The sequence below is a fragment of the Haemorhous mexicanus genome, chromosome 12 (assembly GCF_027477595.1).
Source record: "Haemorhous mexicanus isolate bHaeMex1 chromosome 12, bHaeMex1.pri, whole genome shotgun sequence".
Taxonomy (NCBI): domain Eukaryota; kingdom Metazoa; phylum Chordata; class Aves; order Passeriformes; family Fringillidae; genus Haemorhous; species Haemorhous mexicanus.
The window spans coordinates 21,197,332-21,224,105 of record NC_082352.1 but is presented as its reverse complement, the minus strand read 5'-3'; the positions used below and the strand labels follow the sequence as shown (position 1 = coordinate 21,224,105).

The following is a 26,774-nucleotide window of genomic DNA, read 5'->3' as shown; positions in this document are numbered from 1 at the left end:
GTCCCCTCCACCCCAAGCCATTCTGGGATGCCATAAATTCAGGAATATGGTTCCTCATAGATCCTTCAAGAGGGAAATTCAGAGTTTAAACTGCACAAAGAATGGATTGCAATATCCTCCCAGACTGGAGTGTGCTGCCCTTCACAGAAAATGACAGAGCTGGAGGATGGAATTTCATGGAGTCCCAGACTGGTTTGGGTTGGAACAGATCATAAAGATCCCATCCCACCCCTGCCATGGCAGGGACACCTTCCCCTGTCCCAGGCTGCTCCAAGCCCTGTCCAGCCTGGCCTTGGGCACTGCCAGGGATCCAGGGGCAGCCCCAGCTGCTCTGGGCCCCCTGTGCCAGGGAGGAATTCCTTCCCAATATCCCACCTATCCCTGCACTCCTGCAGCCTGAGGCCATTCCCTGTGTCCTGTCCCCCATCCCTTGCCCAAAGTCCCTCTCCATCTGTCCTGCAGCTCCTTCAGGCCCTGCAAGGCCACACTGAGGTCATCCCAAAGCTTCTCCTGTGCAGGTGAACATTCCCAGCTGTCCCAGACTTTCCTCCCAGCACAGCTGCTCCATCCTCTGATCCCCCTGGAGACTCCTCTGGGCTCCCTCCAGCAGCTCCAGCTCCTCCCTGAGCTGGGCCTGGGCTGGAGTCTCACCTAAGGAGGCAGAACCCTCAAGTAAAGACCCCCAAATTCCTTCAAAGCAGCAGATCCAGCTGCCTGCATGGAGACCCTCCTAGAAGATGCCTAAGGTGGAAGTTAAAAGTGCCATGTCCATCAAGAATAAAACAAACAGACAACAGAAAAGGGCAGGGTACAAAGCAGGGAAAAAAAACTGGGCCATACATTAATTTTACTCCAGAAACAAAAATCCCATAAATTAAAGAATTGCCTGACTGGAACTGAGCTGACTGGGTAACATCCACACAAAAGCTCTGAATACCCTAAAAAAACCAAAAAAAGCCACGGAATTACAAATCATCTTCATTTTTATGTGTCCCGTGTTTCACTCCAGCTGCTCTCTGCAAGTTCATTTAGTGCTGCCACAAACTCATGGCACAAATGAGCAGAGTTTCACCTGTTATTTCAAAAACCCTTGGAGCAGAAATGCCACAAATGTCAGAGTCTGGTTGCTTCTTTAAACACACCCAGCAATCCACCATGAAATCAGAGGTTACTAATCTTTTATTAAGCTGCTATTTCACCTTTTCCTGACATTCTCCCCTGTTTGTCCAGCTAGTTTTGCAGAGGAAAGGTGATTTCCCATCAAAAAGCCACACAGACACACCAAACACTGCCCCAAGGAAAGCAAACTGAGCCTTCCCAGCACCTGAACCCCCAAAATCTTTTGTAATGAACAGAATTTGCTGCAAACTCCCAAGATCAAAGTCCCACTCCAGAAAATGCTGATTTTTATACTGTGGGAGGTCTGCAGAGGAGTTAAAACCAGAAAATAAATTCAAACCACTCCCAGAAGCACCTTAAGCTGTATTTTAGGGCTGACTGTGCTCTCCCCAAGCCCTGGGGGCCCTGCTGCTATCAGTTCATTGATAAACACGAGATGATCTCAGCATCAGCAGGGCCCAGAGCAGCAGAAAATCCACATTTTGAGCTTCCTCTGCACACTGAAGTTGGTTCTGGCTCACCAGCAAAGTTCTGATTTCCCTGACAAGGTCAAACCCAAATGAAAGGGCAGAAGCTGCCTCCTGGTGACAGCAGCTCTGAGCAGTTCCCCAGGATGGAGCTGAACAAATGATCTCCTTACTGAGCACATCAAGCCTGATGCTGAGCTCATAAATTCCTGCACAAATCATTACTGGCTTTAAGAGCCAGCTCAGAGTGGGTATTTTAATTGCCCAAGTGCCTGAGAAGGGACCTGGTGTGAACACAAAGGTCAGCCCAGAGGGCCACCAGAAATATCAAAACTGCCAGGGCCATGTGGACTCAGGAAATTTGTTTTCTGTTTTCTTGCAAATAAGCAGCACCAAAAAAAAAAAAAAAAGAAAAAAGAAAAAAAGGTATTTAAGTGAAGCAAATGGCTTTTTGTGTTTGACATGGAGACCTTTAGAGGGATGGGAGGAAACAAATATGTTCTGATGGTGAGGAATATAAAACACTGAAATACAAAACATTGACCTGCACAGCAGCTTTTATAAAATCCAGAGCATCCAGCAGTTGTAATCATTTCCTATTAATTTCCATCAGCAGAAATGATAAGAAACACAATAAATGATGGCCCAAGTGAGAAGGGTTCACAAAATCCAGGCAGGGAGGCTTTTTTGGGGTGTAATTCCTTGGATTCAGGGATTGGGCTGTTGCTCCAAGATTCCCCGAAACCAACAAAGCAGATTTTGGCAGCAATCTTACCCTGCATGGAAATGTCCCAAAACAAAGCCCAGATGTCCAAAGGTAAAATCAGCAGCAGGAAAAAAAATTGGGAGTTGGAAATTAAAAGGAAAACTGCCTGATGATGGGACAGGACAGCAAGTTTAAATCCAGTTTTAAGTGTTGTCTTAAAACAAGCTGCAAATCAATTAATTCCAAATTTGTGGAACTCTGCAAGGGTTTGGTTTTTTGAGGTGGTTTTTAATCTGCAAATCACAATTTATTCCAAATCTCTGGAATTGTGAGAGGGTTTTGGAGTTTTTTGAGGTGTTTTTTAAGGGGTTGTTTGGGGTTTTTGTACATTTGGGGTTTCTTAAATTGCTTTCTGCTGTCCTTTAGGGAAATATAAAGACAAAAATCACAAAAACCTGAGAAAAATTGGCTCCATGGAAGTATTTTAAATCAAGCAGCAGTGACAGAAGTGGCAGAGCAGAAACCCCCAGATTTCACCTCTCCCTCATCATAAACTTGGCCTTTTTTCGTGCCCTAAAACTAAGCCAGTTTCTTCCTAGTTCAAAACCAGTTATAAAAGCAAAAAATTAACTCTCCTAAGCCCCAGATAAGCTTGTTTGACTTGCAGCTCAGGCAAGAGGCAGGGATGCATTAATGCCTCTCACTGAGCAGCCTTTTATCTTGAAAAATCTTCCAAATTCAGGCAAAGCTGCCTTTGGTCCCAGCTGCACAACTATTTCTGTTCCAAAACCAGCTCCTTTTGCTCAAAGTGTGTCAAATCCTCCTTTCCTGAGTGTCTGAGGCAGGCTGGAACAGCACAGGGCACTGGGAATTCCATCCAGGCTCACAACCTCAAACCTCTCCTGCTCCCAGGCTGAATGAGCTGGGCCAGCCCTGTCACAGGGAGCAAATGCAACCAATAAAGGGCATTTTCAGGCAAAAAAAAAAAGGCCTTTCCCTGATTTTGGAATTATTTGGGCACGCCTCAGTGAGCTGAAAGCCTGTTCAAAGCAGGTCACAGCTTCTCAGGGAAGAAATTGAGGATCTGACAGCAGAAGTTCCCAGGAGTGAGGAGCTTTTAGTTCCACAAAACATCAGTGACTTGGAAGCTTCAGAGCCCGGGCTCTGGAATATCTCAAATTAGGGAATGAAGGATGATTTTATGGTTCATTATGCTCCTGAATTTATGAGAGTCCTGTGGCTTGCACAAGGTGGGACAGAGATGCTCCTCCTACCTGGCCTTCTCACCATGCCTGGATGCACCAGGAAGGAGCCAATTTGGTCCAACTAAAGCCTCCCAGCCTCCTTAGAAACATTTCAAATTAGACATTTCCACCCTAAAAAGGGGAGGAGAAATTTGTGGACATGCTACAGAAATTTAAACTCACCTGCTTCACTTCCTGTATAAGGTATTTTTATCAAAGCTTAATGACATCCAAGTTTTTTTAACTGAAAGCACTGGGACTGAGCAGCCTTGCACAGCACTAAAGGCAGGCAGAGAAAAACTCTTTGCTACTTAAATTGCTTTTAAAAACCCACCTCCACCTTGCCAGGATACATTTCAAATAAAATCCCGAACCTCAAACTTCTGTCAGTTGATTTTCACAAGGCCAGAGGAGTCAGAGCAGGAATTTTTACCCAGCAGCTCCTTTTGCAAAATCAGGCCCAATTTCTTCTCTGCTATTCATTAAACAGCACAAAAGGTGCACAATTAAAAAGGAAGAAATTCCAGGCAGGAACTGAGTTCCTACAAAACCTGGAGCTGGGCAGAGCCATCGATTTCAGCCTCAAAATCCTACAAATTTTCATGGATATGAAGACCAAGTGCATTCCCAATTTCTGTGCCCCTGGCAGCCCTGGGGGAGGTCACAGGACACAGGGAAGGAAAGAAGAGAGGAAGCTTTTTCCTTCAGGCTGAAATCTTTGGGATAAAAGGACAAAATCCCTTTCCTAAAAGCCAAGGAGCTGCTGGGAATCAGATCCATGGAATCCAGGGGGTAAAGCAGAGCAGGAAGGTGCTGGAGCAGGGTGTCAGGGCAGGCAGGAGCCATGGGGGAGCTGAGCAGAGGGAACAGTGCTGACAGGACAGGTGAGGAGAGAAGGGCAGGGATTCAGGGAACAAAGAACTGCAAAAGCAGAGGCAAAGCAGAAACCAACACAGGGAAAAACGTGGAAGAGCAGTGACAGCAGGAAATCAATTCCTCAGGATCCAGGAGAGGGGAAACATGGAACACTGAGAGGATGAATCTGTGTGCAGCCCTGCCCTGACTGCATTTCCAGCTGCTAACAGGGTTAATTAACCAAAATCCTGATTTCTCTGCCATCCTTAGGGAGCTCTGAGGCACAGGATGCCCAGGGAACTCAGCAGCTCTCAGGGCACCCTTCAATGCCCCAAGCTCAGCTGCCCCGTGGGGTCAGTTTGGTGCTCAGAGGCATTTCCAGGAGCTGGGTCTGAAGCAGAGCTCAGAGAGCTCCAATGGGGAATGTTCCCCATGGATTTGTGGGGGGCACCAGAAGGGGAAAGCAGCTGCAGTTTGCTGTCCCAGCACAGCTGATTTTCCTACAGCTCCTTCCTGCAGCTCCCCCCCAGCAAACACTGAGTGTGAGTTCTCAGGGCCTCAGGAAGAGACAACCAGAGGGTCATACCTGGGTCCAGCAGGGTTTGGGACAATCCCACTCAAAAGAATGATTTTGGATCAGCAGTTTGGCAAAGAGCTGTCCTGATCCACAGGGACCCTCTCCCTGAATCCAGGCAAACCTTAGGGAAAAAGAATTCACAGCCTGGAGGTGCTGCCCTTGAGCAGCTCTGAGGAGACTCACCTGAGAGCTGGCCCCAAAGGTGATGGACCCAAACCCACCTGAGAGCTGGCCCCAAAGGTGATGGACCCAAACCCACCTGAGAGCTGACCCCAAAGGTGATGGACCCAAACCCACCTGAGAGCTGGCCCCAAAGGTGATGGACCCAAACCCACCTGAGAGCTGGCCCCAAAGGTGATGGACCCAAACCCACCTGAGAGCTGACCCCAAAGGTGATGGACCCAAACCCATCTGAGAGCTGACCCCAAAGGTGATGGACCCCAAACCCACCTGAGCGCTGGCCCCAAAGGTGATGGACCCCAAACCCACCTGAGAGCTGGCCCTGCAGGTGAAGGACCCCAAACCCACCTGAGAGCTGGCCCCAAAGGTGATGGACCCCAAACCCACCTGAGAGCTGGCCCCAAAGGTGATGGACCCCAAACCCACCTGAGAGCTGGCCCCAAAGGTGATGGACCCCAAACCCACCTGAGAGCTGGCCCCAAAGGTGATGGACCCCAAACCCATCTGAGAGCTGACCCCAAAGGTGATGGACCCCAAACCCACCTGAGAGCTGGCCCCAAAGGTGATGGACCCAAATCCACCTGAGAGCTGACCCTGCAAGTGATGGACCCCAAACCCACCTGAGAGCTGGCCCCAAAGGTGATGGACCCCAAACCCATTCAGAACTGACCCTTCAGGTGACAAACCCCAAGCCCACTCGGGGCTGCCCCAGGTGCAGACGCTGCCGGTGTGTGCCCCCGCGGTGCCCCTCACCTCCGAGGCTCTCCTGCCAGGCGGGGCTCTCCTGCCGTGCCCCCGGGCCGCGGCTGCTGGCGCTGTCCCTGCTCCCGCTGCCTGCCGAGGGGGACAGTCAGAGCCACCTGCACCCTCTGTCCCCTGCCGAGCCCTGCTGTCCCCCGGCTCCCCCCGAGGCCGGGGCCGCCCCGTCCCATTCACGGTCCCGAACGAACAGGGGAATTCATTCATTTCCGCGCTCTCTGTCCCCGAACGCCCTCCGGCCTCCCCCCGACTCCGTCTAGAACACCGCCGGGCCCTCCCCTCCTCTCCCCGCCGCCCGTCCCGGGCCGCTCCCCGGGGCTGCACCCGTCCCCCCCTCTCCGGTACAGCCCCCGCCCCGCGCTTCCCCCTCCCGCTCCCCCTGCCGGGCCCGGGCCCGCCCCCCCTCCCCGGCGCTAGGCCGCGGCGGCGCGAGCGGCGGCTCACCGGTGTCGGGGGGCGGCGGGGGCCCGGCGCGGTGCGGGGCGCGGCGGGGGCGGGCCGGGGGCGGCGGGGGCCGGCGGGGGCCGCGGGGCGGCAGCGGCAGCGCGGGACGGGGCGGCGGAGCGGCCTCTACTCGCGGCGGCGCAGGGCGGCCATGGCGTGACGTCATCCGCGCGCGACGGGGCCCGGCGGCGCGAGGCGAGGGGAGGGGGGAGCGCGCGCTCTGCTCCCCCCCTCCACCCCCCCCCGCCCGTCTTAAAGGGGCCGCGCACGGCATGGACGGAGCGCAGGTGTGCGCGCACAGGTGGACGCGTGAACGCGCGAACATCTGCACAGGGGGCGTGTGCAGGCGTGCACGTGGAGGGACAGGGAAGTGCAACGTTCCAGATGTGCCCGGGTCGCACCCGCGCACAGGGACGGGGCACCCGCGTGCCGCAGGATCGGGGAATGTTTGGGGTGCAAGGGAGCTGTGGCAGGGACAACTGGGGCAGGTGACACAGGGACACGTCCCGGTGGGTTTGGGATGGCTCCAGACAGGAGACCCCACATCCCTGGGCAGCTGTGCCAGGGCTCTGCCACCCTCCATGGGCACAGGCTCTCCCTCGCCTTGAGAGGGAACTTCTCCTGGTTTGGTTCACGGCCGCTGCTGCCCCTCCTGTCCCTGGACACCACTGGGAACAGCCTGGCACCGTCCTGTGACACCCACGGGAACATTTGTACGGATTGATGGGACGCCCTGCCAGCCTGCCCTTCCCCGGCCGGACCTGCCCGGCTCCCGGTCCCTCCCCGGCCGGAGGGTGCGGCCCGGGGAGGAGCCTCTGTGACAGGTACATAAGGGCAGGTGAGGCACACGGGCTTGATCCTCGGGAGAAGAGCTGCTGTTCCCTGGAGGTGAGGGGATGGGAGCTCCACTGGACCCCCATGAGGCTCCTGGCTGGAGACAGCCCTGGATCAGCAGCAGGGCTGGGGGTGCTCCCATGGGTGTCCCTGACCCCAAAGCCCCGGTGTCCTCTCGCAGGAGCCCAGGGCTGCTGTCTCACCTTTGCTCCAGCGCTGACTCAGGCTCCCACGTGTCCCTTTACGCAAGAGCCCTGCTGGCAGGGGACTCTGGCCGGGCGGCCCCCGCTGGCCTGGCCCTGGCTAAAGGGCAGGACCAGCCCCTGTAAAGGCAGCGGTGACAGAGCTCAGGCTCAATTCTGTCACTGGGATTGCCAGAGGGGACATCTGGAGCAGACGGGAGCTGAAAGCAGCGGAAGAACCCCTGGAGCGGAGTTGGACGTGCTGGTGGGAACACCTCTAGAGCTGACAGGAACCACTGTCCTTCCTCCCCGCAGGCTGCTCCGTGCTCCTTGGAAGATGGACTACGCCAAATCCCTGAGCCAGCGCCTGGCTGCCCCCGTGTCCAAGTAAGTGCCATGGACCCCCTGTCCCCAGCATAGGGGACATCCCCCCAGAGCCCTCCCTGGGTGCTGGCACTGCCAGGGGGTCCTGCTGGCTCTCAGAGCACCCCAATCCCTGTGTCCCTTCCCAGATGTGTCTCAGCCAGCGCCTCCATGACCCAGCAGCTGTTGGCAGGCCCGGCCCCACGGCCCCGGCCCTACCGTGTGTGTAACGGGGACCGCAGCCTGCGCAAGGGCGTCATGGCCCCCAGCCTCGCCGAGCTGCTGTGCCAGGTCTGTCTGGGCTCTGTCTCTGTGTCTGTCTGGGCTCTGTCTGTGCGTCTGCCCGCCCAGGGCCTGTCCCCAGCCCTGCTGACCCCCAGCCCCTCCGCAGGCCCAGAGCGCCCTGGCCCTGCCCGCGCCCATCGCGCTGGTGCTGGATGAGGACGGCACGGCCGTGGAGACTGAGTCCTTCTTCCGGACCCTGGAGGAGGGCACGGCCCTGATGGCCCTGAGCAAGGGGCAGACCTGGACTGCCCCTAAGGTGAGGGGAGCCCTGAGGGGCTGGTTTGTCCCTCTGTCCCACGCTGCAGGTGGGATTGGGAGGGTGACCGCGGTGCCGCTCTCCCGCAGACACGTGGCTACCAGGTGGGCCTGTCCCGCAAGCCCCCGCGCAGGATCGACGTCGCCTGCGTCACCTTCGACCTGTACAAGACCCACCCGAAGGACCTGGGCTGCCTCAACGTCAAAGCCACCCTGTATGGCACCTACAGCATGTCCTACGACCTGCGCTGCTACGGGGCCCGGCGCCTGGTGAAGTGAGTGTGCGGGTTTGGGGACACTCCGGGGACGGGGACACTGCCCAGCCCTGCCGTGGTGGCACGCTGACCCCTTTCTCCCTGCCCAGGGAAGCGCTGCGCTGGGCACTGTTCACCATGCAGGCCACGGGCCACGTCCTGCTGGGCACCTCGTGCTACATGCAGCAGCTCCTGGATGCCACCGAGGAGGAGCAGAAGGAAGAGGAGAAGAGCTCGCTGCCCCTGCAGAACCTCCTGCCCTGCAGCCTCCCTGCCCTGCCCTGCAGCCTCCCTGCCCTGCCCTACAAGAAGATGTCACAGTGAGGCTGGCTGGCCTGGCCTGTCCCCTCCGCTGTCCCCCCAACCCTTGGGGGTCCCAGCACCCTGCTAGGTCAATGCCTGGGCAGAGGCTGCCACAGTGCCTGGCACAGCCTCTCCTTGCACTCCGCTGGCTGAGTGTGGCCAAATCTGCTCTGGAATAGCTGCTGCTCTGTAAATATATTTATTTAAGTAAAGTTCTCCTGAATTCAGCTGCATTTTGTGTTGTCTTTGTGGGGGGGACACCCAGGACGCTCAGCCCTTGCACTGCTTGGCACCCTGAGCTGGTGGTGTAAGAGGTGCGAGGAGGGAACCTGTTGCAAGCGCTTCCCCAGGGGAGCTGCTGCCTTCATCCTCCTCCTCCCTGGCACCAGAGCCTGGCTCCCACCCCCTGGCACTGCAGACACCCACAACAGTGATGGGGCAAACCCCAGAGCCTGGCCTGTGGCAGCTGGCACCATGCGTGTCCGTGCTCCCTTTAGAGGGATGAAGGATCTCCCTGCTGCTTGTGCCCCTGACTGTGCAGGGCTGGCACGGAGGGAGGGACATGAGGGGGTGTTCTGGTCCCTGGGGTCCCCAGCCCCACTGGCAGCCCTGGGTAGGGGCAGTCCCTGTGCCCACCCCAACCTTGCACAACCCTGGTGCTGGCCTGGCCAGGTCCAGGGGTATCCCAAGGGCCCAGCAGCTCCAGGGATACCAGCTGGGAAACAAACAGAGCTGGGGGCACTGGGCTCCAGTGACCTGGCCCTTGGGGACTGTCCCCGAGTGTTCCCAGAAAGATCCTGAAGCACCACCCCTGCTAGAGAGGGTGGGAGGGAGGGGAACAACCCACTGCCTGCCTGTGCTGGACTGGGAATACTGGGAAGCACTGGGATGAGCTGTGGGGAGGTAAGAAGCCATTCCCTGGGGGTCCTTAGGGCCATCCTCCCCTGTCACCCTGTGGGTGACACCTGACCTGAGCCACACTCACCTGGGCACTCACGGCAGGGTCTGGAGCTGCAGTGCAGGGACTGCTCCTGTGGCAGAGACCTGAGCCCCACCCAGTGCTGTGGGGCTTAATTACCTTGACAATTAATGAGCCATCAGCACCAGCTGAGCCCCATCTGGGAGCAGCACTTTGCCCCATGGCACAGATGTTTGATGTCCCCGTGCTGCTGAAGGTGCCACCCGGGGGCACTGGGGACAGCGTGGGGACATCATGCCCTGCCCTTGCTGTCACCCGTGGCTGTACACACCCCATGGCCCAGCCCCTCGGGGTGCTGGTGGCCGTCCCCCACCCCACACAGGTGTTTAGCAGACATATTTATTTCTGTACACACTTATACACACAGTTCCCAGGGCAGCTCCATCCTCGCTCCCAGGGCTGCCTCCGTGCAGGATCCGCTCTGCAGTGGGGGCACCCCCGGATTTCCTGGGGTGCCGTGCCCCCCACACCCCCACCCCAGCCCCGTAGTGTCTACGGGGAAAAGCCCCCTGCAGCCCCCAGGGCAGGGCCATGCACAGTCCTCCTGCCTCAGTTTCCCCCCAGGGCACAGGTGGGTGCCGACCCCCACCTCCAGTGTCCTCACCCCCCAACCCGGGTGAACTTTGGGGCTCCAGATGCCGAAGCTGCCACTGTGGGGCCTCCTGGGGGGGTCCTCCATCACCCCGACCCCTGCACGGGGAGGGTGTGTCAGGCACCGGTTCCATCCCCCAGCCCCTGCAGCCCCCCGAGCGGTGCCAGGGGGCTCTGGGGGGGTTACTTGACGTGCTCGGCGGCGTGGGAGGAGCAGTAATACTTCTTGTGGGCGATGAAGGTGGACAGGCTGCTGAACTTGATGTTGCAGAGGCGACAGTACCTGTGATTGCCGTTGGGCACCGGGCCGGGCACAGCCTTGGCCGGGGGGGTCTGCACCCCCCTGTCTGTGTAGGCGGGGGGCGTGGGGGGCTTGCGGGCGGCTTCCCGCAGTCCCTCGGGGGCTCCGGGCGAAGTGGGGGCCCGGGGGGAGCCGGGGGGCCGGGGGCTGTCCCGGCCCTCCTTGGCGGTGAGGCTGTCCCGGCGGAGGCGGGGGCCGGGCGGGCGAGGAGGGGACGCGGCGGGCAGCGGGGGCTCGGGCGTCCTGCTGGCACCGGGGACCAGCGCCTCCGGGAGCCCCGGGCCGGCCCCCGCCGGCGGCTTGGCCACGAAGAGCCCGTGGGCGTTTCGGAAGTGCTCGAGGAGGTCGCCCTTGATGGCCCCGTTGAGGGGACAGTAGGGACAGGCGGCCAGGGGACCCTTGGCGCCCGGCGGTGGCAGGGAACCCTTGGGGTGACGCTGCAGCGAGTCCGCCCCGGGGTAGGGGATGCCGGGGCTCCCCGCCGGGGCCGCCCTCACCCGCACCCCTCCTTCGGGCTCCCCCTCGCCGGGGCTGCCGGGGCTGTGCCGGCCCTTGAGGGGGGCGGCCATGGCCCCCTTCATCTTCTGCAGGTGCTCCAGCGTGCGGGGCTGCAGCGGCGTGGCCGGGCACTGGTACTTCTTGTGCGCCAGGTACGCGTCCAGGCTGTTGAAGCTGATGCGGCACGCGGTGCACTCGTGGTAGTCGGCCAGGGGCAGCAGCGGCGCCGGTGCCGGTACCGGTGTCGGTGGCGGCTCGCTTTGCCACCGCGGCTTCTTGCTCAGGTCGATGGGACCCTCGGCGTCGGGGCTGGCGCGGGGCTCGGGGGCGGCCGCGGGCGGCTCGGCGGGCGGGGGCTCCGGGGCCGGCGGGGGCTCGGCGGGGCGGCGAGCGGCGCCGTGGATCTCGTAGAGCTTGCGGCGCTTGCGGGTGCGCAGCGGCTGCGGCAGGAAGGGCACTTTGGGGGCGGCGGGGCGGCGCAGGGGGGGATCGTGCCGGGAGGCGCAGTAGAAGCGCTTGTGCACCACGTAGGTCTCGTGGCGGCTGAAGCGGATGTTGCACGCCTCGCACAGAGTCTTGCTGGGGTCCTCGTCCCCCTCGTCGCCCGCCGAGCTGCCGGGGCTCTGGCTGTCCTCGCTGCACCTCCCCGACCCCCCCTCCGCCTCGGGGGACCCCGCTTTGGTGCCCCCCTCTTCAGCCTTGCCCTCCGGCGCGGCGGCTGGAGGGGTGGCGTCGCGGCCAGCGTCCCCGTCCCCCGCTGCCGGGCCCTGCCCGTTGCCCGCCGGAGGGGACAGCAGCGTTCCCGGGGCGAGGGGACCCTTGGGCGCCCCGGGGGGGGCTTTCAGCTTGCGTGCCCCGGGGGGGCTGTCCTCGGCCAGGTGCCGGCTGGAGCAGTACAGGCGCTTGTGCACGTAGTAGTTGTTGATGTTGTTGAAGGTGATCTCGCACTCGAAGCACGTGGCCCCCTTGGGCACCGGCGTGCCCGTGTAGATGGCGGGTGGCACCGCGCCGCCGTGGCCCTGCTTCAGCCGGCTGTGCACCAGCTCCGACATCTTGGCCAGGATCTCCGACGCCTGCGGCACCACCGCGGCCTCGTGGCCGAACACGTATTGCGGCAGGAAGACGGTGCCGCCGGCCGTGCCCGTCCCCGGCTCGCTGGGCACGGGGCTGGAGCCCGGCGTGGGGCTGGCCAGCTCCGACTTGACCTTGGCCGAGGACAGGCTGCGGGGGGACGAGGTCCGGGAGCCGCCGTCGGGGCTGCCGGCCCCCTCCCCGCTCCTGGGCGCCTCCGCCTCGCTGGCCGGGCTGCCGGCCGGCTCCTCCTTGATGCGCACGGGCTCGCCGCACGTGGAGGAGGAGGAGGAGGAGGATGCCGATGAAGGCCCTTCCCCGTTCTGCGGCTGGGTTGGGGGCGAGAGTTTGCCGGCCCTGGGGTCGGGGGGCGAGGCGGACGGTGCCGGTGCCGGGGCGGTGTCGGGACCGGGCAGCACCACGTGCTGCGGCAGGGCCGGCAGCGCCTCGGGCAGGAAGGGGCCCAGGCTGCACTTCCGCAGGGACGCGTTGTTCGGCTGGCTCAGCCCTGCAGGGGGACAGAGGTGACAGTGTCACCGGCATCCCTGGCACAGGGAGGATCAGCACTGGCGTCACCGAGAGCACCGGCATGGGGGTGCTGTGCTGTTCCCCTGTTACTGACACCCACCCCAGGGCAGGATCCTCACCTCGTTCCCTGTTCCACACATCCTGGCAGAGGGATGCTTGCCATGTCCTGTTCCCAACACCCCTGGCACAGGGATCCTGCTCTGTTCCCCATTCCCAATGTCCTGGCACAGGGACACTGTACCATCCCCACCTCCCTTCCCACCACCAGGCCCAGCTGGTGACAAGCCTTTGGTGACAATGCCATCCTGTGTCCCCCATGGCCACAGCCCCAGGACTCACCAGGAGCGAGGGGTTTGGCAGCAGGAAGGGCTGACCCAGGTGAGAACACCTCGCCCTTGGAGCCCGGCTGGCAGATCATGTGGTTGGTGACCAGGTGGCTGTACAGGATGTCCCTCGTGGTGGAGATGAAGCCACAGCTGTGGCAGACACCTGAGGGGACAGAGCGTCGGGCTGAGCAGGCAGGGCAGGAAGGACAGTGCCCATCCCTGGGGGGGACAGGGCTGTCCCTGTGGGACACTCACCGTTCAGGGTGTCCGTGTGCACCTTCAGGTGCCGCTCACAGTTGGCCTTGGTGGTGAAGGCGGACAGGCAGATCAGGCAGACAAACGGCCGCTCTCCTGCCGGACAGACAGACAGACACTCAGTGCTGAGGGGAGGGGGACAGGGACTGTGGGGACGCCCACAGGGCCAGCTCCCTCTGTCTCTACAGGTCTGAGATGGGGGAAGACCTACAAGTGAGCAGTGCCAAACCAGTGCCCCAAACCAGCTGGGGAGAGCCTCATCCCACTGCTCAGTGTGCTCCAGCCCTGCATCCTCCCTGCCCCTCCAGCAGCTCAGCCTCCTCTAACTGGTCACCATGCTGCCCCCCCCAAAGCCTCCAGACGAGGGGTGCCATGCCATGCCATGCCAGGCTGTGCCATACCGCTATGGCTCCGCATGTGGATCTCCAGGGAGCTGGCACTGGGACAGCTCTTCTTGCACTGTGGGAAGGGGCAGACCCTCTCGTTGGGATAGGTCTCCTTGGGCTTCTCGTCCAGGGCGGGGGAGCCGGCGCCAGCGCTCTGCCGGCTGGCACAGTAGTACATCAGGTGGGCCTGGAGGTTGCGCTCGCTGCGGTACCAGATCCCGCAGTCCTTGCACGGGAACACGTCCTCTGTGGAGAGCAGGGGACAGGGACATCGCTGGGGGACAGGCTGGGGACAGGGACATCGCTGGGGGACAGGCTGGGGAGCCCCGACAGGGCCGTGGTGCTGCATGTTCCTCCCTGCTTGTCCCTCCCCGTGTGTCCCTCCCAGCATGTCCCTCCCCATGTGTCCCTCCCCGTGTGTCCCTCCCAGCGTGTCCCTCTCCATGTGTCTCTCTCCATGTGTCCCTCCCAGCATGTCCCTCCCCATGTGTCCCTCCCCGTGTGTCACTCCCAGCATGTCCCTCCCCGTGTGTCCCCCCCGCGTGTCCCCGGACTCACTGTTGACCACGGCGGTGGCCAGGATGGCGGCCATGCCGGCCTGCTGTGGCAGCAGCTGGATGTCGGAGTGCAGCGCCGCCGGGTACGGGGACTCGCTGGGCTCTGCTTTCACCCCGTGGTTGGGGACAGCTGGTGGCTCTGCCACCACCAAGGCGCTCAGGGGCTCGTCCTCCCGCAGTGCCCGCGTCGTGCGGCACCACAGGGCTTCGTCTGGAGAGGGGACAGCGGTGAGCAGGGACCGCTGCATCCCGTCCTGCCGCCCGCCTGGCCCGGCCCCTCCGTCCCGCCCTGTCCCCGCGGTCCCGGCACGGCCGCTGCTTCCTCCCGGCCACGGCCTGGAGATGGCGGTGTCTGCCCGCGCTGAGCCCCGCAGAGCCCGCCCGGAGCGCCGCTCCGGCTTGTGCCCGTCTCTGCACACATCCCAGTGCCACCCCTGCGACATCCCTGCGCGATCTCTGCATCCATCCCTGCGACATCCCTGCACGATCTCTGCATCCATCCCTGCGACATCCCTGTGCCCATCCCTATGTGATCTCTGCATCCATCCCTGTGCCCATCCCTGCACCAGTTACTGTGCCCATCCCTGTGCCCATCCCTACATCCATGCATCCTTACACCCATCTCTGCACTCACCCCTCAGCCAATCCTTGTGCCCGTCCCTGAGCCTTTGTGCCCATCTTTACAACCATCCCTGTGCCCATCCCTGTGCCCATCCTTACACCATCCCTGCTCCCATCCCTGCTGGGACCCTCCCCAACCCCACTGGCTGCAGCCACCCAGGGAAGCTGGGACAGGGACAAGCCCAGGGACAGCCAGCAGTGGGACGAGGGGAGCAGACACAGGGACAGGGGACACAGATGGGGACCCCTCCCACCCCCAGTGCCCCCAGTACCAACCCTTCCTGTAGATGACGGCGTTGGCATCGGCCTCTCCGGGCACGAGGGGCAGCAGGGACAGCCAGCAGCTCTCGTCCCCCAGCACTAGCGTCAGGGGGGGGCTCTGTGGGGCAGGGACAGGGGGTCAGCACCGGGGTCACACTGAGGGGCTGCCAGGGGGGTCACATGCTCCCCAAAAGGGGCTGGGGTCACACTGAGGGGCTGCCAGGGGGGGTCACAGCACTCCCTGCTCAGCCCATGCCCAGCTCAGCCTCCCCGCATTCTAATGAATATTAATGAGCACAAGGGGGGGGAAATTAATCTCCCTGATCCTCCGATGGCTGCTGCAGTAACGATATGAAATCTAATTATCCATCCCAATATTTCCAACCCCTCCAACTCAGCCTGACAGTCGCAGCCAGTTGGGGCCTTATCACTGCCAGGAGCCGAGTGCTGGCAGCCTGATAAAGCCCCCAACACATGTGTGTGACACTGGTACATGGGTGTGACACTGGCACAAGTGTGTGACATGTGTGTGACACTGGCACATGGGTGTGACACACTGGCGCACGCATGCGACACACTGGCACATGTGTGTGACACACTGGCACAGGGGTGTGACACATGGATGATATACTGGCACACGGATGTGGCGCTCAAGTGTGACACACTGGCACAGGCACGTGCCCCTCTCATGGTGGTGGGGGAACCCCCTCCTGTCCCGTGGACACGGGAAATGGGGCTGGGGCTTTGGGACCCCCAGCATCCCCCCAGGGATGGGCACTGCTGGTGCCACATGGGCGGAGCCCCCTCGGGGAGAGGAGGATCCCTTGGGAATTCTGCTCCCGGCACGGGGACACCCGCGGGCACCCCTGGATGGAGGGGCTGCCTGCGCTGCCCGGGACCCTGCAGCACCCCAAGGTGCCCCCAGCACCCCGGGGTGCCCACCCCGGCTCCCCGCGGCGGCCCCAGCCCGGCGTGAAGCCCGTCCTTGTTCTCCCTGGAACAAAGAGGTCGCTGTCTCGCTGCACGGCGGCGATAACCATCGCAAACCCATCTGAAACCCAATCGGCTCCGCATCCGCCGGGACGCGCATCCGCACCGCCCGTGCCACGGCTCGGGGGGGACACGGGCACCCGTGGGCTCGGGGGACAGTCCCAGAGGGGCTTCCCCTTCCCGTGGCACCCCTGAGCTGTCTGCCAAAGGGTTTCCACACCCTCCCGAACAAGGATCTTTTGGGGGAACCCTGTGGGATCAGGTGGGGGCGGGTAGGAATCATCTTCCTCCTCCTCCTCCTCCTGCTGCTCTTTTCCCTCCTGTTCTTTCTCCTTCTCCCTCAGCAGATGGGGACACACGGTGCTCCACACCACGGAATATTAAAGCCACCCAGTGCTCCCAGCTCCCACCAAAACCCCAGGCTGGGATCACCTCCCACACGGAGATGAAGAGCAGAGCCGGGCAGGATTTGGGGGAGACCCCCTGCACCCCCCCCAGCGCCGCCAGCAACAAAGAGGAAGGGACCTGAGGGTGACAGCCCCTATCAGGGATGGGGCTGCAATTCCTTCCTCCCTTCCCTGAGCAGAGATAGGGAGGGAGGAGAGTGGCAGAGGAGAGCAGGGCTGGGAATCATCAGCCGGGCTCGATAAGGGAGCTGCTGAAATGGGAGCAAAAATATTTAGACAATAAATGAAGTATCAGAAAAAAGCTGAGCATATCTTGGGGAAATCAATCATCCTGTACCGGGTGTCTGGACACACGGCGCCAAGCGGGAGATAGGGAGCCAAACCGGGCAGATAAGGGTTAATCAAGGATTTAATTCAGCAAAGATAAACGGGCCTGAGCTTAAAAAAAAAAAAAGAAAAGAGCAAAGGAGAGAGGAGGAGGAGGAGGAAGAGGTGGGGATGGAGCCAGGGTTTGAGGATCCTGGGCTGGAGCTGCCTGTGTGCGGCTCGGGGGGGATGTGGAGGGAAGGACGTGGCTGGGATGGAGCATCCAGAGCCTAAAACCACCCAGAGTCACACTCGTGGCCACCTCCCTCCTCTGCTGCTCCCCCCAGTGATGGCACCAACAGCCACCCCCTCCTCGGTGCTCCTCTCCTGCCCCTTCCCCACAGCTGCTGGTCCTTTCCAGGCACCACCAGAGTCCCCAGGGAGCAAATCTGGGGTGGGAAAAGGCAGATCCCACCTCCTCTGGGAGGAGACAGGTGCCACCAAGCAGCTTGTGCAGAGGGGATGGCCACCTCCTGTCCCCTGCCTGCGGGAACGCTCTGACCTGGCAGGGAAACCTCAAAGCAGGAGATTCCCTGAGGAATCTGAGGAGCTCAGGCACTTCTCTTCCCAAAGAATGTTTCCTCAGGACTTGCCCCTTCCTCACCGTGCCCTCGGGGTGCTCCTTACCGTGTCGCCGTGGCCCGGCGATGCCGGCTCGCTGTGGATGCTGCCCGGGAAGGGGCCCCAGGAGAAGCCCTCGGGGAGGCTCCGGCGGCTCCGCACCCGTCTCTGCCCATCGCGCACCTCCAGCTCCAGCTCAGCTGCGGGGAGACACGCACAGCATCAGCGGCAGGTGCCCCAAAACCCCCGGCCTCTGCAGCACCCCAAATCCCGGGGGTGTGGGCACCCGGCTGGAGCCGGGAGCTGCTGCCGGGGGTCCCGTGGGGGGATCCAGCCCTGCCCGGGGGTCCCGGCCCGGCCCCGGGAGCGGAAGGAGCGTTTCCCATCCCCGCACCCGAAGTCGCAGCAGCTTCAGGGCTTAATGGCTTTGATTATCTGATAAGGCTCTGGTTTAATGGGTTAGATAACATGTGAATACGCTATGAAGGCTGCTCGAAAATGTTTTAACTGTGCCTTTGTCTTTGGGAGCGCAGATAAGATGGCAGGTAACCAATACCCAGATGGATGTGCTGCCTGCCCCTCGCCGGCTGCTGCCCCCCAAAACCGAGCAGCTCCCCGGGGACAAGGAGCCGAAGCCATCCCGGAGCCGAGCCAAGCTCCAGCCCCGGCAGGGCAGGACAAAGAGCCCCCCCGAGCCCCGAGGGGCCGCAGCTGGTCCCGGGTGCCGGGGGCAGGGAGGAGGCTGCGCTGGCTGAAGGCAAAATTGCCTTCGGAGCCGGGAGCGCGGGGAGGATAAAGCGATCCCATGGCTGCGGAGATTGAAATCTGATGTGTTTATTAGCAGGGCTGACATCTGGATCCTCCCGGCGCTGGGGTGAGCTGAGGTGAGCGACTGGGAGCGCTGGGTGGTGTCACCTGCCATCGCCCAGGTGCCACTGCCACCCGCGGGTCCCCTCCGTCCACCCCGGGCCACTGGGGATTGCCTGGAGCACATCCCAGGGGAGCGGCCGGTGCCACCTCGGCAGAACCCGCTGCTCACTGAGAGGTGTCCAGGCTCCCCGAGGTGTTTGGGGTCACCAGGCTGGTCCCTGCCACCCTGCAGCCCTGTGCCACAGCCCCCAGCACTGCTGGTGGTGGGCTCTGCCTCAGCTCCCCTGTCCTTCCCACTCCCACAGCCTGGGAGCCCCTGGAGCCAGAGCGCTCCCAAAGCCACCCTGGCCACGGAGATTCCAGCTCTGTTTCTAGCTGGGATCTCATCCCTGCAGAGGGGTTTTGGGGATGAGTATGGCACGGGCTGTGCCTGCCCTGAATCCCTGGCATCCTCCCACCCTACATCCCCCACACTCCTGGCACCCTCCTGCCCATTGCCCCACCAGCTCCACCTCAGCACAGCGGGGAGGAGGAGGAGGGAGCTGTTTGGGACTTATTCCCTGGCACGAACTGAGCCTGAGGAAGGGTCCATGAAGGACTGAGGGCAGGCAGGGAGCAGAGTGACCACCAGAGTGGCCTCGGGGCTGAGCGGGGCAGTCAGACCTTCGCATTATTCCACACATCCAGCACCTCCCATCTGATTCCCAAAGTGCTGCCGGAGTGCTGGACTCCCCCCCAGCCTCAGCATCCCCGAGCTGCCCAGCCTAAACCCCAGCAGAGCCCCAGCAGTGCTGGCTCCCCTCTGGCTCTGGCACCCCGAAGATCCCGGCTGCTTTTGGGGCCCGGAGCCCAACGGCCACGTCCCCCTGCGGGTGCCCCCCCTCCCCGTCTCACTGGTAATCAGCAGCGTTTGGGTCAGGAGACCATGTCTCTGAGATAAGAGCATTCGCCTGACACTTCCCATGTCAGAGCACTTCATCTTGTGTGTATCAATCCCCAGCAGAGAAAACACGCAGGCGCTGATAAAGAGAAAACCGTTCCAGACAGGGGGACAAAAATAGTGCTGCCAGAGCCAGCCCCGTTCCCGCCAGCGCCCCGAGGCCTCCACCCACCCGAAAATGGGGTGCTGGAACCCCACTGACGGTGCTGAACCCGTGATCTGTGGTGCTGGGAGCTCCTCCAGAGGGATGAGTGTACCCAGGCCAGCCAGGGATGCTGCCAGAGGCCCTGCGCTGCAGCCACGTTAACACAGCGAGGGAATAAAGGAGGGAAAAGATGATTTTTTTTCCAGCTAAACACACAGCACTGCTGAGTGGGAGCAGGGAAAATGATGGGGAGGCCTAAGAGATGCTGTGTGCTCCACACTGGGAGCAAAGCCCAAAGGCAGCAAGCTGTGTCCCCACGTGGGACCACCAGGCTGCAGGGAGAGATCCCACCAGGGATCCAAGCACATCCCACTGCCTGCAAGGTTGGGAAGAGCTACTGCCAGCCCCTGGGGTGTCCTGGAGCAAAGTCCCTGAGCTGCAGCTCCCTGTGGGATCCCCTGGCAGGTGAACACCCCCCAGGTATCTCACCTGGCCATCGGTCCCTCCTTATCAGGGAGCAGGGCTTATCTTCCAGCTCATTAACCAAATTGGGCAGGGACTGGCCTGTTTGCTCTGGGGCACAGAGAAAAGCAGCAGGGAGGAAGGAAGGAAGGGAGGGAAGGAGGAAGGAAGGAAGAAAGGAGGGAAAAGCCCCCAGAGAGCCAGGTACACCTGCCTGGTGTGACAGGGACTGGGAACATGAGGCTGCTCCCGGCTGATCTTCCCATCAAGAGATTCCAAAGGAATCGGCTGAGCTGTGCCAGGAGCAAAGATTAATCCTGTCACCACCCCATGGCCAAGCAGGCCTGGCTGGCACCCACATTCCCACCCATCCTGAGGGTCCAGGGTGGGCACAGGGGAGGGAGGAAGCCTGTGGAGATGCACAATTCCAGGGAGGCATCACTGAGCCTTCCTCCAGCATGGGGTGTGATGGAGATGAACGGCCAGAGCCCATGGGCACGGTGACCACAGCATTCCCGGGGCCAGGGAGAGGAATGGCACTGCCAGGAGCAGCACTGGAAGCTCTGGAGATGCAGCCACATCAGGCACATCCAATTGCCTTCCTCGTGGGAGCAAGCAGGAGGGAAGGGCAGAGGGCCCCCAGACAAACCCACTGATCCCATTCCAAGCTGCTCCCGCATCCCTTTGCCTCAGCTGCATCCAGAGGACTTGAACCACATCCAGACCAACTGCTCTGCCCCTCAGTGGGCACCCGGGCTCGGAGGTTCCTGCAGTGTTTGCAGCTGCCTGGATACAATCAGGATAAATACTGCTATCAGTGTGTCATGGGATCACACCCCGGGATCGGCCGCCTTGCTCCTGTGCCAGCCTGGGGGGCACGCCAGATCCAGCCCTGGGGATGGACAGACTGGGGAATGGGGCTGGATGGGTGGGTGGATGGATGGATGGGTGGGTGGATGGATGGATGGATGGATGGATGGATGGATGGATGGATGGATGGATGGATGGATGGATGGATCTCCAGATTCCTGCTAAGGGACCAAACAGCTTGGATGTGGTTCAAGTCCTGTGGATGCAGGAGGCAAAGGGATGCAGGAGCAGCTTGGAATGGGATGGGTGGGTTTGTCTGGGCCCCTCTGCCCTTCCCTCCTGCAAGAAAAGCAAATGTGGGTGCCTGGATGTGGCTGCACCTCTGGAACACCCAGGAGCAAACGAGGGTGGCTGCAGGGGCTGGCCTGGCAGTGGGATGGATGGAGGGATGGATCCATCAATGGGTACCCAAGCTCCCATGGCTTCCCTGCCTGGGGAAATCCGAGCTGGAGAAGCCCCGGTTCCCCCCAGTTCCCCCCAGTTCCCCCAGCAGCCCCAGCTGCTGTTTTTAGAAGCGGCGAGAGCGCGGCGGAAGGAATAAATCCTGACAACTCAACTACTGCAATGATGTGATGGCACCGCTCCGATAAGATGGAGGGAGCCGATTGGGAAGAGTCTTAAGCTGTGAACACGCAGCATCTCCACTCTTCACCTCGGCTCACAAAGGGAAATCTCTCCAAAGGGGCTAAGGAGATTATCCCGGCTTTGCCGTCCCGGGTGCTCGAGTAATCAGGGCAGCCTTGGGGACGACAAAGGAGTGAGGAGGGTTTAAATCGAGCCTTGCTGGGCTGTGCCTGCTTGGGCTCAGCTCTGCGGATGGAGAGGGGATGGCTGCAGCACAGCTGGGCTCTGCCCCCCGCTTTGGGGCGCTGGGGAGGCCCCGGTGGGGCGGGAGCCAGGGGGGATTTCTGCCTTTATCTCTGCTGCCCATCGCTTGCCACTTATTGATTGTTTGCTGCCCGAGTCCAAAAGCGACTCCTTATCGGGCTGAACCCTGCCCCCGGATAATGCAGCAGGCAGGCCCTGCCCCGTGGGCACCACCCAGCACCCGGGGGGGCTGCACAGGGGGGCTGCACCCCAAAAGGGCCCGCTCCTGCTCGCCAGCTGTGGGGCACAGCTGGCAGGCGCTGGCGGCGGGGTGGCACCGGCCGTGCCACGTGTTCCCCGGGATCACCCCACGGAAGCTGGGGTGCCCTGCCCCTGCAGGATGGGCTGATAAGCATTCCCAGACATTTGCCTTTGGGGTGTTGCTGTGCCTTGCTGGGATGGGGCTGGGAGGGGGTCCCCATCCCAAGGGGTGCCCATCCCTGAGTGCTGCCATCCCTCATGACAAGGGGTTCCCATGCCGGGAAAGAGCTGGGACCTTTGCCTGCAGGGATGTGGATAGAAACACTGGGAATAAGGTCAGAAAAGGCTCAGGGAGGATGGGAAGCAGGAAAACGTCCTGGCTTCCCTGGGGCTGCCAGGACCTCTGTGCCAGGGGCGCCCTGTCCTGCTCTGTCCCCACTCCTGGACCCCATCCCAAGGGGCTCCCATGCCCGGGGTGCTGCCATGCCAAGGCAGCCCCTGTTCCCTGGGGTCCTCCTCACAAGGGACATGCAGGAAACACACAGGACCTGTGACCTACGTCCTGGGGACAGGAATAAACACTGGGGAAAACACCAGAGAGCACTCAGGAAGCATGGGAAGGAGGAAAACTTCCTGGCTGCCTCGGGGCTGCCAGGGGGGTGGGACCCCTGTGCCAGGGACACCCTGTCCCTGCCCTGTCCCCTCTCCCGGGGCTGCTGGGACCCCTGGCTGTGCCCAGGCAGCGGGAAGAGGGCACTGGGGGGGCAGGAAGCCAGAGAGGGGAGGAAGGGGATGCAGGGGCCCCCGGAGCTGATGCAGAGGGAAGATATCCCGTCCGGAAAGGGGAGGGGACCACAGGGGGGACCCTGCCACAGCCCCAAGGGCCTGTGGGGGTGGGAGAACCCCCAGGAAGGGGTACCCAGATGGGGGAGGGGGGGTTCAAGCCCCAGATTTCCCCTGTTCCTCAGATCCAGGCAGGGCTGAGCAGGAAGGTGAGTGATTGACAGCTGTCAATCAGCACCAGCCTGGAGGCATCGCCCTCAGGGCTCTCACCACAAGAGTGCAGGAAATGCCAGGGAAAATGGGAACAGATGCCTGAGCATCCCTCCCTCCACACTGTCACTGTCCCCAAACATCCCTGAGCATCCCTCCACACTGTCACTGTCCCCAAACTGGTCTGATCATCCACTCAGCAATGTCCCCAGACCAGTCAGAGCATCCCTTCACCATCAGTGTCCCCAAACTGCCCCCTCCACCCTGCAGTAGCCCTAGGCACAGGGGGACATCCCCCAGCAGGGACAGGTGCTCTTCCACATCCCAAATCCGGGACAGGTGCCACCATCAGTGCTGGGATGGTCCCCACCCCGCTGCCTTTGGCAGGACACACGTGGGGCAGGGGAGGATTTCAGGGTGCTGGCACCCCGGAGTTGGCACACTGGGGGTGCCAATGCCCTGAATCCCAAGTGCCCCCCTCCCCCAGCAGTCCCCAACAGACACAACTCTCTGCTGCTCCTCTCCCAGTGATTAAAGGGAATAGCTGGGATAATTTTTCCCACCCACACACAGCAGAGTGGAGGGGGAGGGACAGGGCAGATGTGGGGGGGCCGTGCCCCCCCTGGAGGAGCCGTCCCCCCCATTGTGCCCTGCTCACCCCGATAATGAACCTTGAGGTTTCCAGACAAACCCTGGGCAGCCAGAGATTATTGAGGAGGGAGATAAACACAACTGAAGGGAAGGGGGAGCTGGGAGGAAAAGGGGGGAATAAAAAAGGACTTGGGAGTTTTAATTAGATGCACTAAAAAAAAAAGAGGAGTTGCTCTGTGCCATCCTGATAGGGAGGATGGGGGTGAGGGGTTTGGGGGATCAGGAGAGGAGCCTGAGCTCTGTTATCAACCCAGAGCCATCGTTACTGCCCAGAGGAAATATTAATATTAAATTAATAGTTCATAATTAGCGATTAGTTATTAAATAAAGCCCAAACAGGCAAGACTGCAGCAGCAAGGGGGTTCAGCAAGGTGCAGCTGCAAACAGCGATGCTGGGGTAGGGAAGGGGGTGAAGAATTCCCAGGGAATTCCCAGGTGGGATAAAAGCCACCCTGGGTTTGGTCACAGCTCCAATCCTGTCCCTGCCTGTGGTGTTCCCACAAGGACAAAAGCAAAAAGCTCCATCCTACCTGGTGGAAAGGGAAGAATCCAGGATTTCCAGGGGCTGTGGCCTCCCAGCAGCTCCCAGTGGGAATCCTCTGGTGGCTCATCATGAGGTGGAGCAGCCTGTCCCTCAGCAGGGCTCTCTGCTGCATCCCTGCACCAGCTCCATGTGAAATGTGCCAGAGTTTTTTCTCTTATCCTTCTGGGAAAGCTGCTGGAATTGTTGGGGTTGGCTGGGCAGGGATGGGGCAGCCTTGGGATGGGAGCTGGAGGCTGTGGGTGCTCCAGAAATTCTCTGCTACCAACCCTTCTCCAGGGCAAACCAAAATGAGTGGGAAAGACGGAAACCTGAGGCATGGATGGAGGGGCTGTGGGGATGGTTTGGGGGAATTTGGGATGGTTTGGGGGAATCTGGGAAGGATGGACCTCCTGTTTCCAGCCCTGCCAGAGGATGGAGTGAGCACAAAGCACGGCCATGCCCCACCCCATGATCCCACTGGCAAGCAGAACAGAGCCAGGGTGTCCCAGCACTCTGGAGGAAGGGGTGGCACATCTGTAAAGACTCCCAAGTTTGGGATTTCAGCCTCCAGCTCCCGGGAACTTGCCCATCAGCTGGAAGAGCCTCAGCCCCCTCCAGGGAACAAGGTCACTTCAAAGCTAAACCAAAGCCCTCCTTCTCCCTGCTGCCACGCGGGGCCAGGCAGCCCCAGGGCAAGCTCCTGGCAGGCCACATCCCCTCTGGAACAGCGGGGTGACCCTTGGGATCCCCGACCCACAGCAGGGGTGACCCAGTGACCCCCAAGGCGCAAACAGAGCCCCCCGGGCGCGGCGCATCCTCGCGGCTGACACCCGGCGGATCCTGCCAGATAAAGCAGAAAATTCAGGCTGCTCCCAGCTTCCCTTTTGGGCAGCTCCATCCCCGATAAGGGGCGAGCCTGCAGAGCCTCAGATAGCCGGGGCTATGGCGGCGGTTGGCGCGGGAGGAACGGCCGATGCATCGCCGGCAGCTCCCGCCGCCCCGCCACCGCCACCACGCCAATTTCCAGCGCGGACACGGGCTGCCAGGGCCCGATAATAAAATCTCTTTTACATAAAGAATGCAAATAACCCGCTCCCCCAGAGGGCAGGGGGAAGGGGAGGCACGGCCTCAGCCAGGCTCCGTTCGGAGCTCTGGGATGAGCGGGTGTGGTGACCCCACAGGGGATGGGGGCAGCTGTGGGGTGGGAGCTGCAGCCCCATCCCAGCCTGCCCCAGGAGCGCTGGGGGCAAAGGGCTGGGAGCAGATAAGGAAGAGGCGGGGGTGGCCTCGCAGCTCCTTCCCGGACACACGCAGGAAGGGCTGGGATATCAGCGGGGTCGGCAGGAGCTTCCCCTCGGCCCCGACGGGAAGGGGAGCGGGGTTCCCGCCGGGCCGTGGGGATCTGGGCAGCTGCAGGAGCACGTGTGCTGGCAGGCATGGCTTCCCAGGGCTCCTGCAGCCTGCTGGCCTTGGGGACACAGCGGGACCTGCCCGGTGCATCCATCCCCTAAGGGCCATCGCTGTCCTGTAGCCAGGTCACCACTGCCCGCTCCCCTGGGAGGAGAAGGGTGTGGGCAGCATTCACAGGGCCCGAAATAGGCACATTCACCCTCGGGGGTGCCAGGTCCCCCTGGTCCCATCCCCATCCACCTGCCAGGAGCCACTCCCAGTGGAACAACTCACAGCCCCAATCAAGGAGCGATGGCCACGAACTAAACCACAGGAAGTTCCACCTCAGCATGAGGAAGAGCTTCCCATGGAGGGTGGCAGAGCCCTGGCACAGCTGCCCAGGGAGGGTGTGGGGTCTCCTGTCTTCTGGAGCCATTCCAAACCCACCTGGATGTGTCCCTGCGCCACCGGCTCCAGGTGTCCCTGCCTTGGGCTGGATGATCTCCAGAGCTCCCTCCCTACCCCAGACAATCCGTGTGGCACACGTCTGTAACCCCGTGGCTTTGGATATGGTGGGTGATAGGGCTGGGGGTGCCCACAGGGCCAGCCTGGCCTCGCTGGTGCCCCGGTGCCCGTGGCCCCAGCGTGGAGATACCAGGGGGAGATAGAGGCTGAATTTGCTCCTTGGGGTTTTGATAACCATCACCAAACCACCCCAGCGTCGCTCTTGTGGCTGCCAGGATGTTGGTGAAGTGCCCTGGTGCGACGCAGGATGGGCCCAAACCCTGCCAGTGCCAGGGAGTGTGATGCCAGCTGTGGGGATGGCATCCCTGCTGCTCCCAAATCCATGCTTTACCATCCCAACAGCACCCTGGAGATGTCAGGGATGACAACCACCACCTCACACCTCCCCTCCAGTAGGAGTTCTGGGGTTTGCAGCCTGCCCAGCTCCCAGTCCTCCTCTCATACTGGTGTTTGCAAAAGGAGGTGAATGCTGGAGGGCTGCTCCACAGATGCAGTCAGGACCCTGGGATGGAGCAGGACAGCCCCAGAGACTCACCTGGCCCATTCCAGGTGTCTGGCTCCTGGGGGTTTTCTCCAGGATCCAGCTTCTCCGGCTCCTTCGGACTCTCCAGAGCATCTCTGGACTCTGCAGCAGGAGGGGGAAGGCAGCAGGTCAGAGCAGGGCATTCCAGAGGCAGCATTCCACAGGGGCTGGGACCACCAGAGCAGCCACACACGGGGCTGGGATGGGCACAGGGAGGGGATTCACATCCCCTTGGGAATGCCCCCTCAGCCCGGCCAAGCCCCTCCAGCCCACCCCAAAGCCCTGGCACA

General features: G+C 61.4%; 3 protein-coding genes across 7 annotated transcripts in view; 1 reads left to right on the top strand and 2 right to left on the bottom strand.

Moving 5' to 3' along the window:
- Positions 1-6,399, bottom strand: part of ZC3H18 (zinc finger CCCH-type containing 18) — a 46,604-nt gene extending 40,205 nt beyond the window's left edge. For 2 of the 4 annotated variants that reach the window (XM_059857509.1, XM_059857512.1), the window contains exons 1-3: positions 6,352-6,399; positions 5,902-5,982; positions 4,978-5,089 (exon numbers count right to left, since the gene is read on the bottom strand). The gene's annotated coding sequence lies outside the window, so the exon portion shown is untranslated. Of the gene's footprint in view, positions 1-4,977; positions 5,090-5,818; positions 5,983-6,351 lie in introns of all 4 variants that reach the window. The other 2 variants (XM_059857510.1, XM_059857511.1) reach the window with 2 other exon arrangements.
- A 653-nt stretch (positions 6,400-7,052) lies between these two features.
- CIDEC (cell death inducing DFFA like effector c) lies at positions 7,053-9,054 on the top strand. Of its 2 annotated transcripts, XM_059857516.1 has the most exons (6): positions 7,053-7,239; positions 7,683-7,754; positions 7,880-8,021; positions 8,122-8,271; positions 8,361-8,545; positions 8,635-9,054. In XM_059857516.1, exons 2-6 carry the CDS (start codon positions 7,705-7,707, stop codon positions 8,846-8,848), a joined length of 741 nt encoding a protein of 246 aa, XP_059713499.1. In that variant the 5' UTR covers positions 7,053-7,239; positions 7,683-7,704; the 3' UTR covers positions 8,849-9,054. The 2 variants fall into 2 exon arrangements, with proteins under 2 accessions (XP_059713499.1, XP_059713498.1); XM_059857515.1 differs by lacking the exon at positions 7,053-7,239 and having other exon boundaries at positions 7,363-7,754.
- Positions 9,055-10,131: 1,077 nt separating this feature from the next.
- ZFPM1 (zinc finger protein, FOG family member 1) overlaps positions 10,132-26,774 on the bottom strand; it is a 33,535-nt gene continuing 16,892 nt past the window's right edge. Inside the window, exons 3-10 of the mRNA XM_059857508.1 lie at positions 26,497-26,586; positions 17,592-17,725; positions 15,217-15,319; positions 14,321-14,530; positions 13,778-14,008; positions 13,377-13,472; positions 13,135-13,284; positions 10,132-12,775 (exon numbers count right to left, since the gene is read on the bottom strand). Coding sequence (XP_059713491.1) covers positions 10,581-12,775; positions 13,135-13,284; positions 13,377-13,472; positions 13,778-14,008; positions 14,321-14,530; positions 15,217-15,319; positions 17,592-17,725; positions 26,497-26,586 — 3,209 coding nt within the window. The 3' untranslated portion in view covers positions 10,132-10,580. The remainder of the gene's footprint in view (positions 12,776-13,134; positions 13,285-13,376; positions 13,473-13,777; positions 14,009-14,320; positions 14,531-15,216; positions 15,320-17,591; positions 17,726-26,496; positions 26,587-26,774) is intronic.

Excerpts from the sequence above, each read along its gene's own strand:
- CIDEC (XM_059857516.1), top strand. The coding sequence starts at position 7,705 with ATGGACTACGCCAAATCCCTGAGCCAGCGCCTGGCTGCCCCCGTGTCC. Across the intron at positions 8,022-8,121 it reads TCGCCGAGCTGCTGTGCCAG|GCCCAGAGCGCCCTGGCCCT; the intron begins GTCTGTCTGGGC and ends GCCCCTCCGCAG. Across the intron at positions 8,272-8,360 it reads AGACCTGGACTGCCCCTAAG|ACACGTGGCTACCAGGTGGG; the intron begins GTGAGGGGAGCC and ends GCTCTCCCGCAG.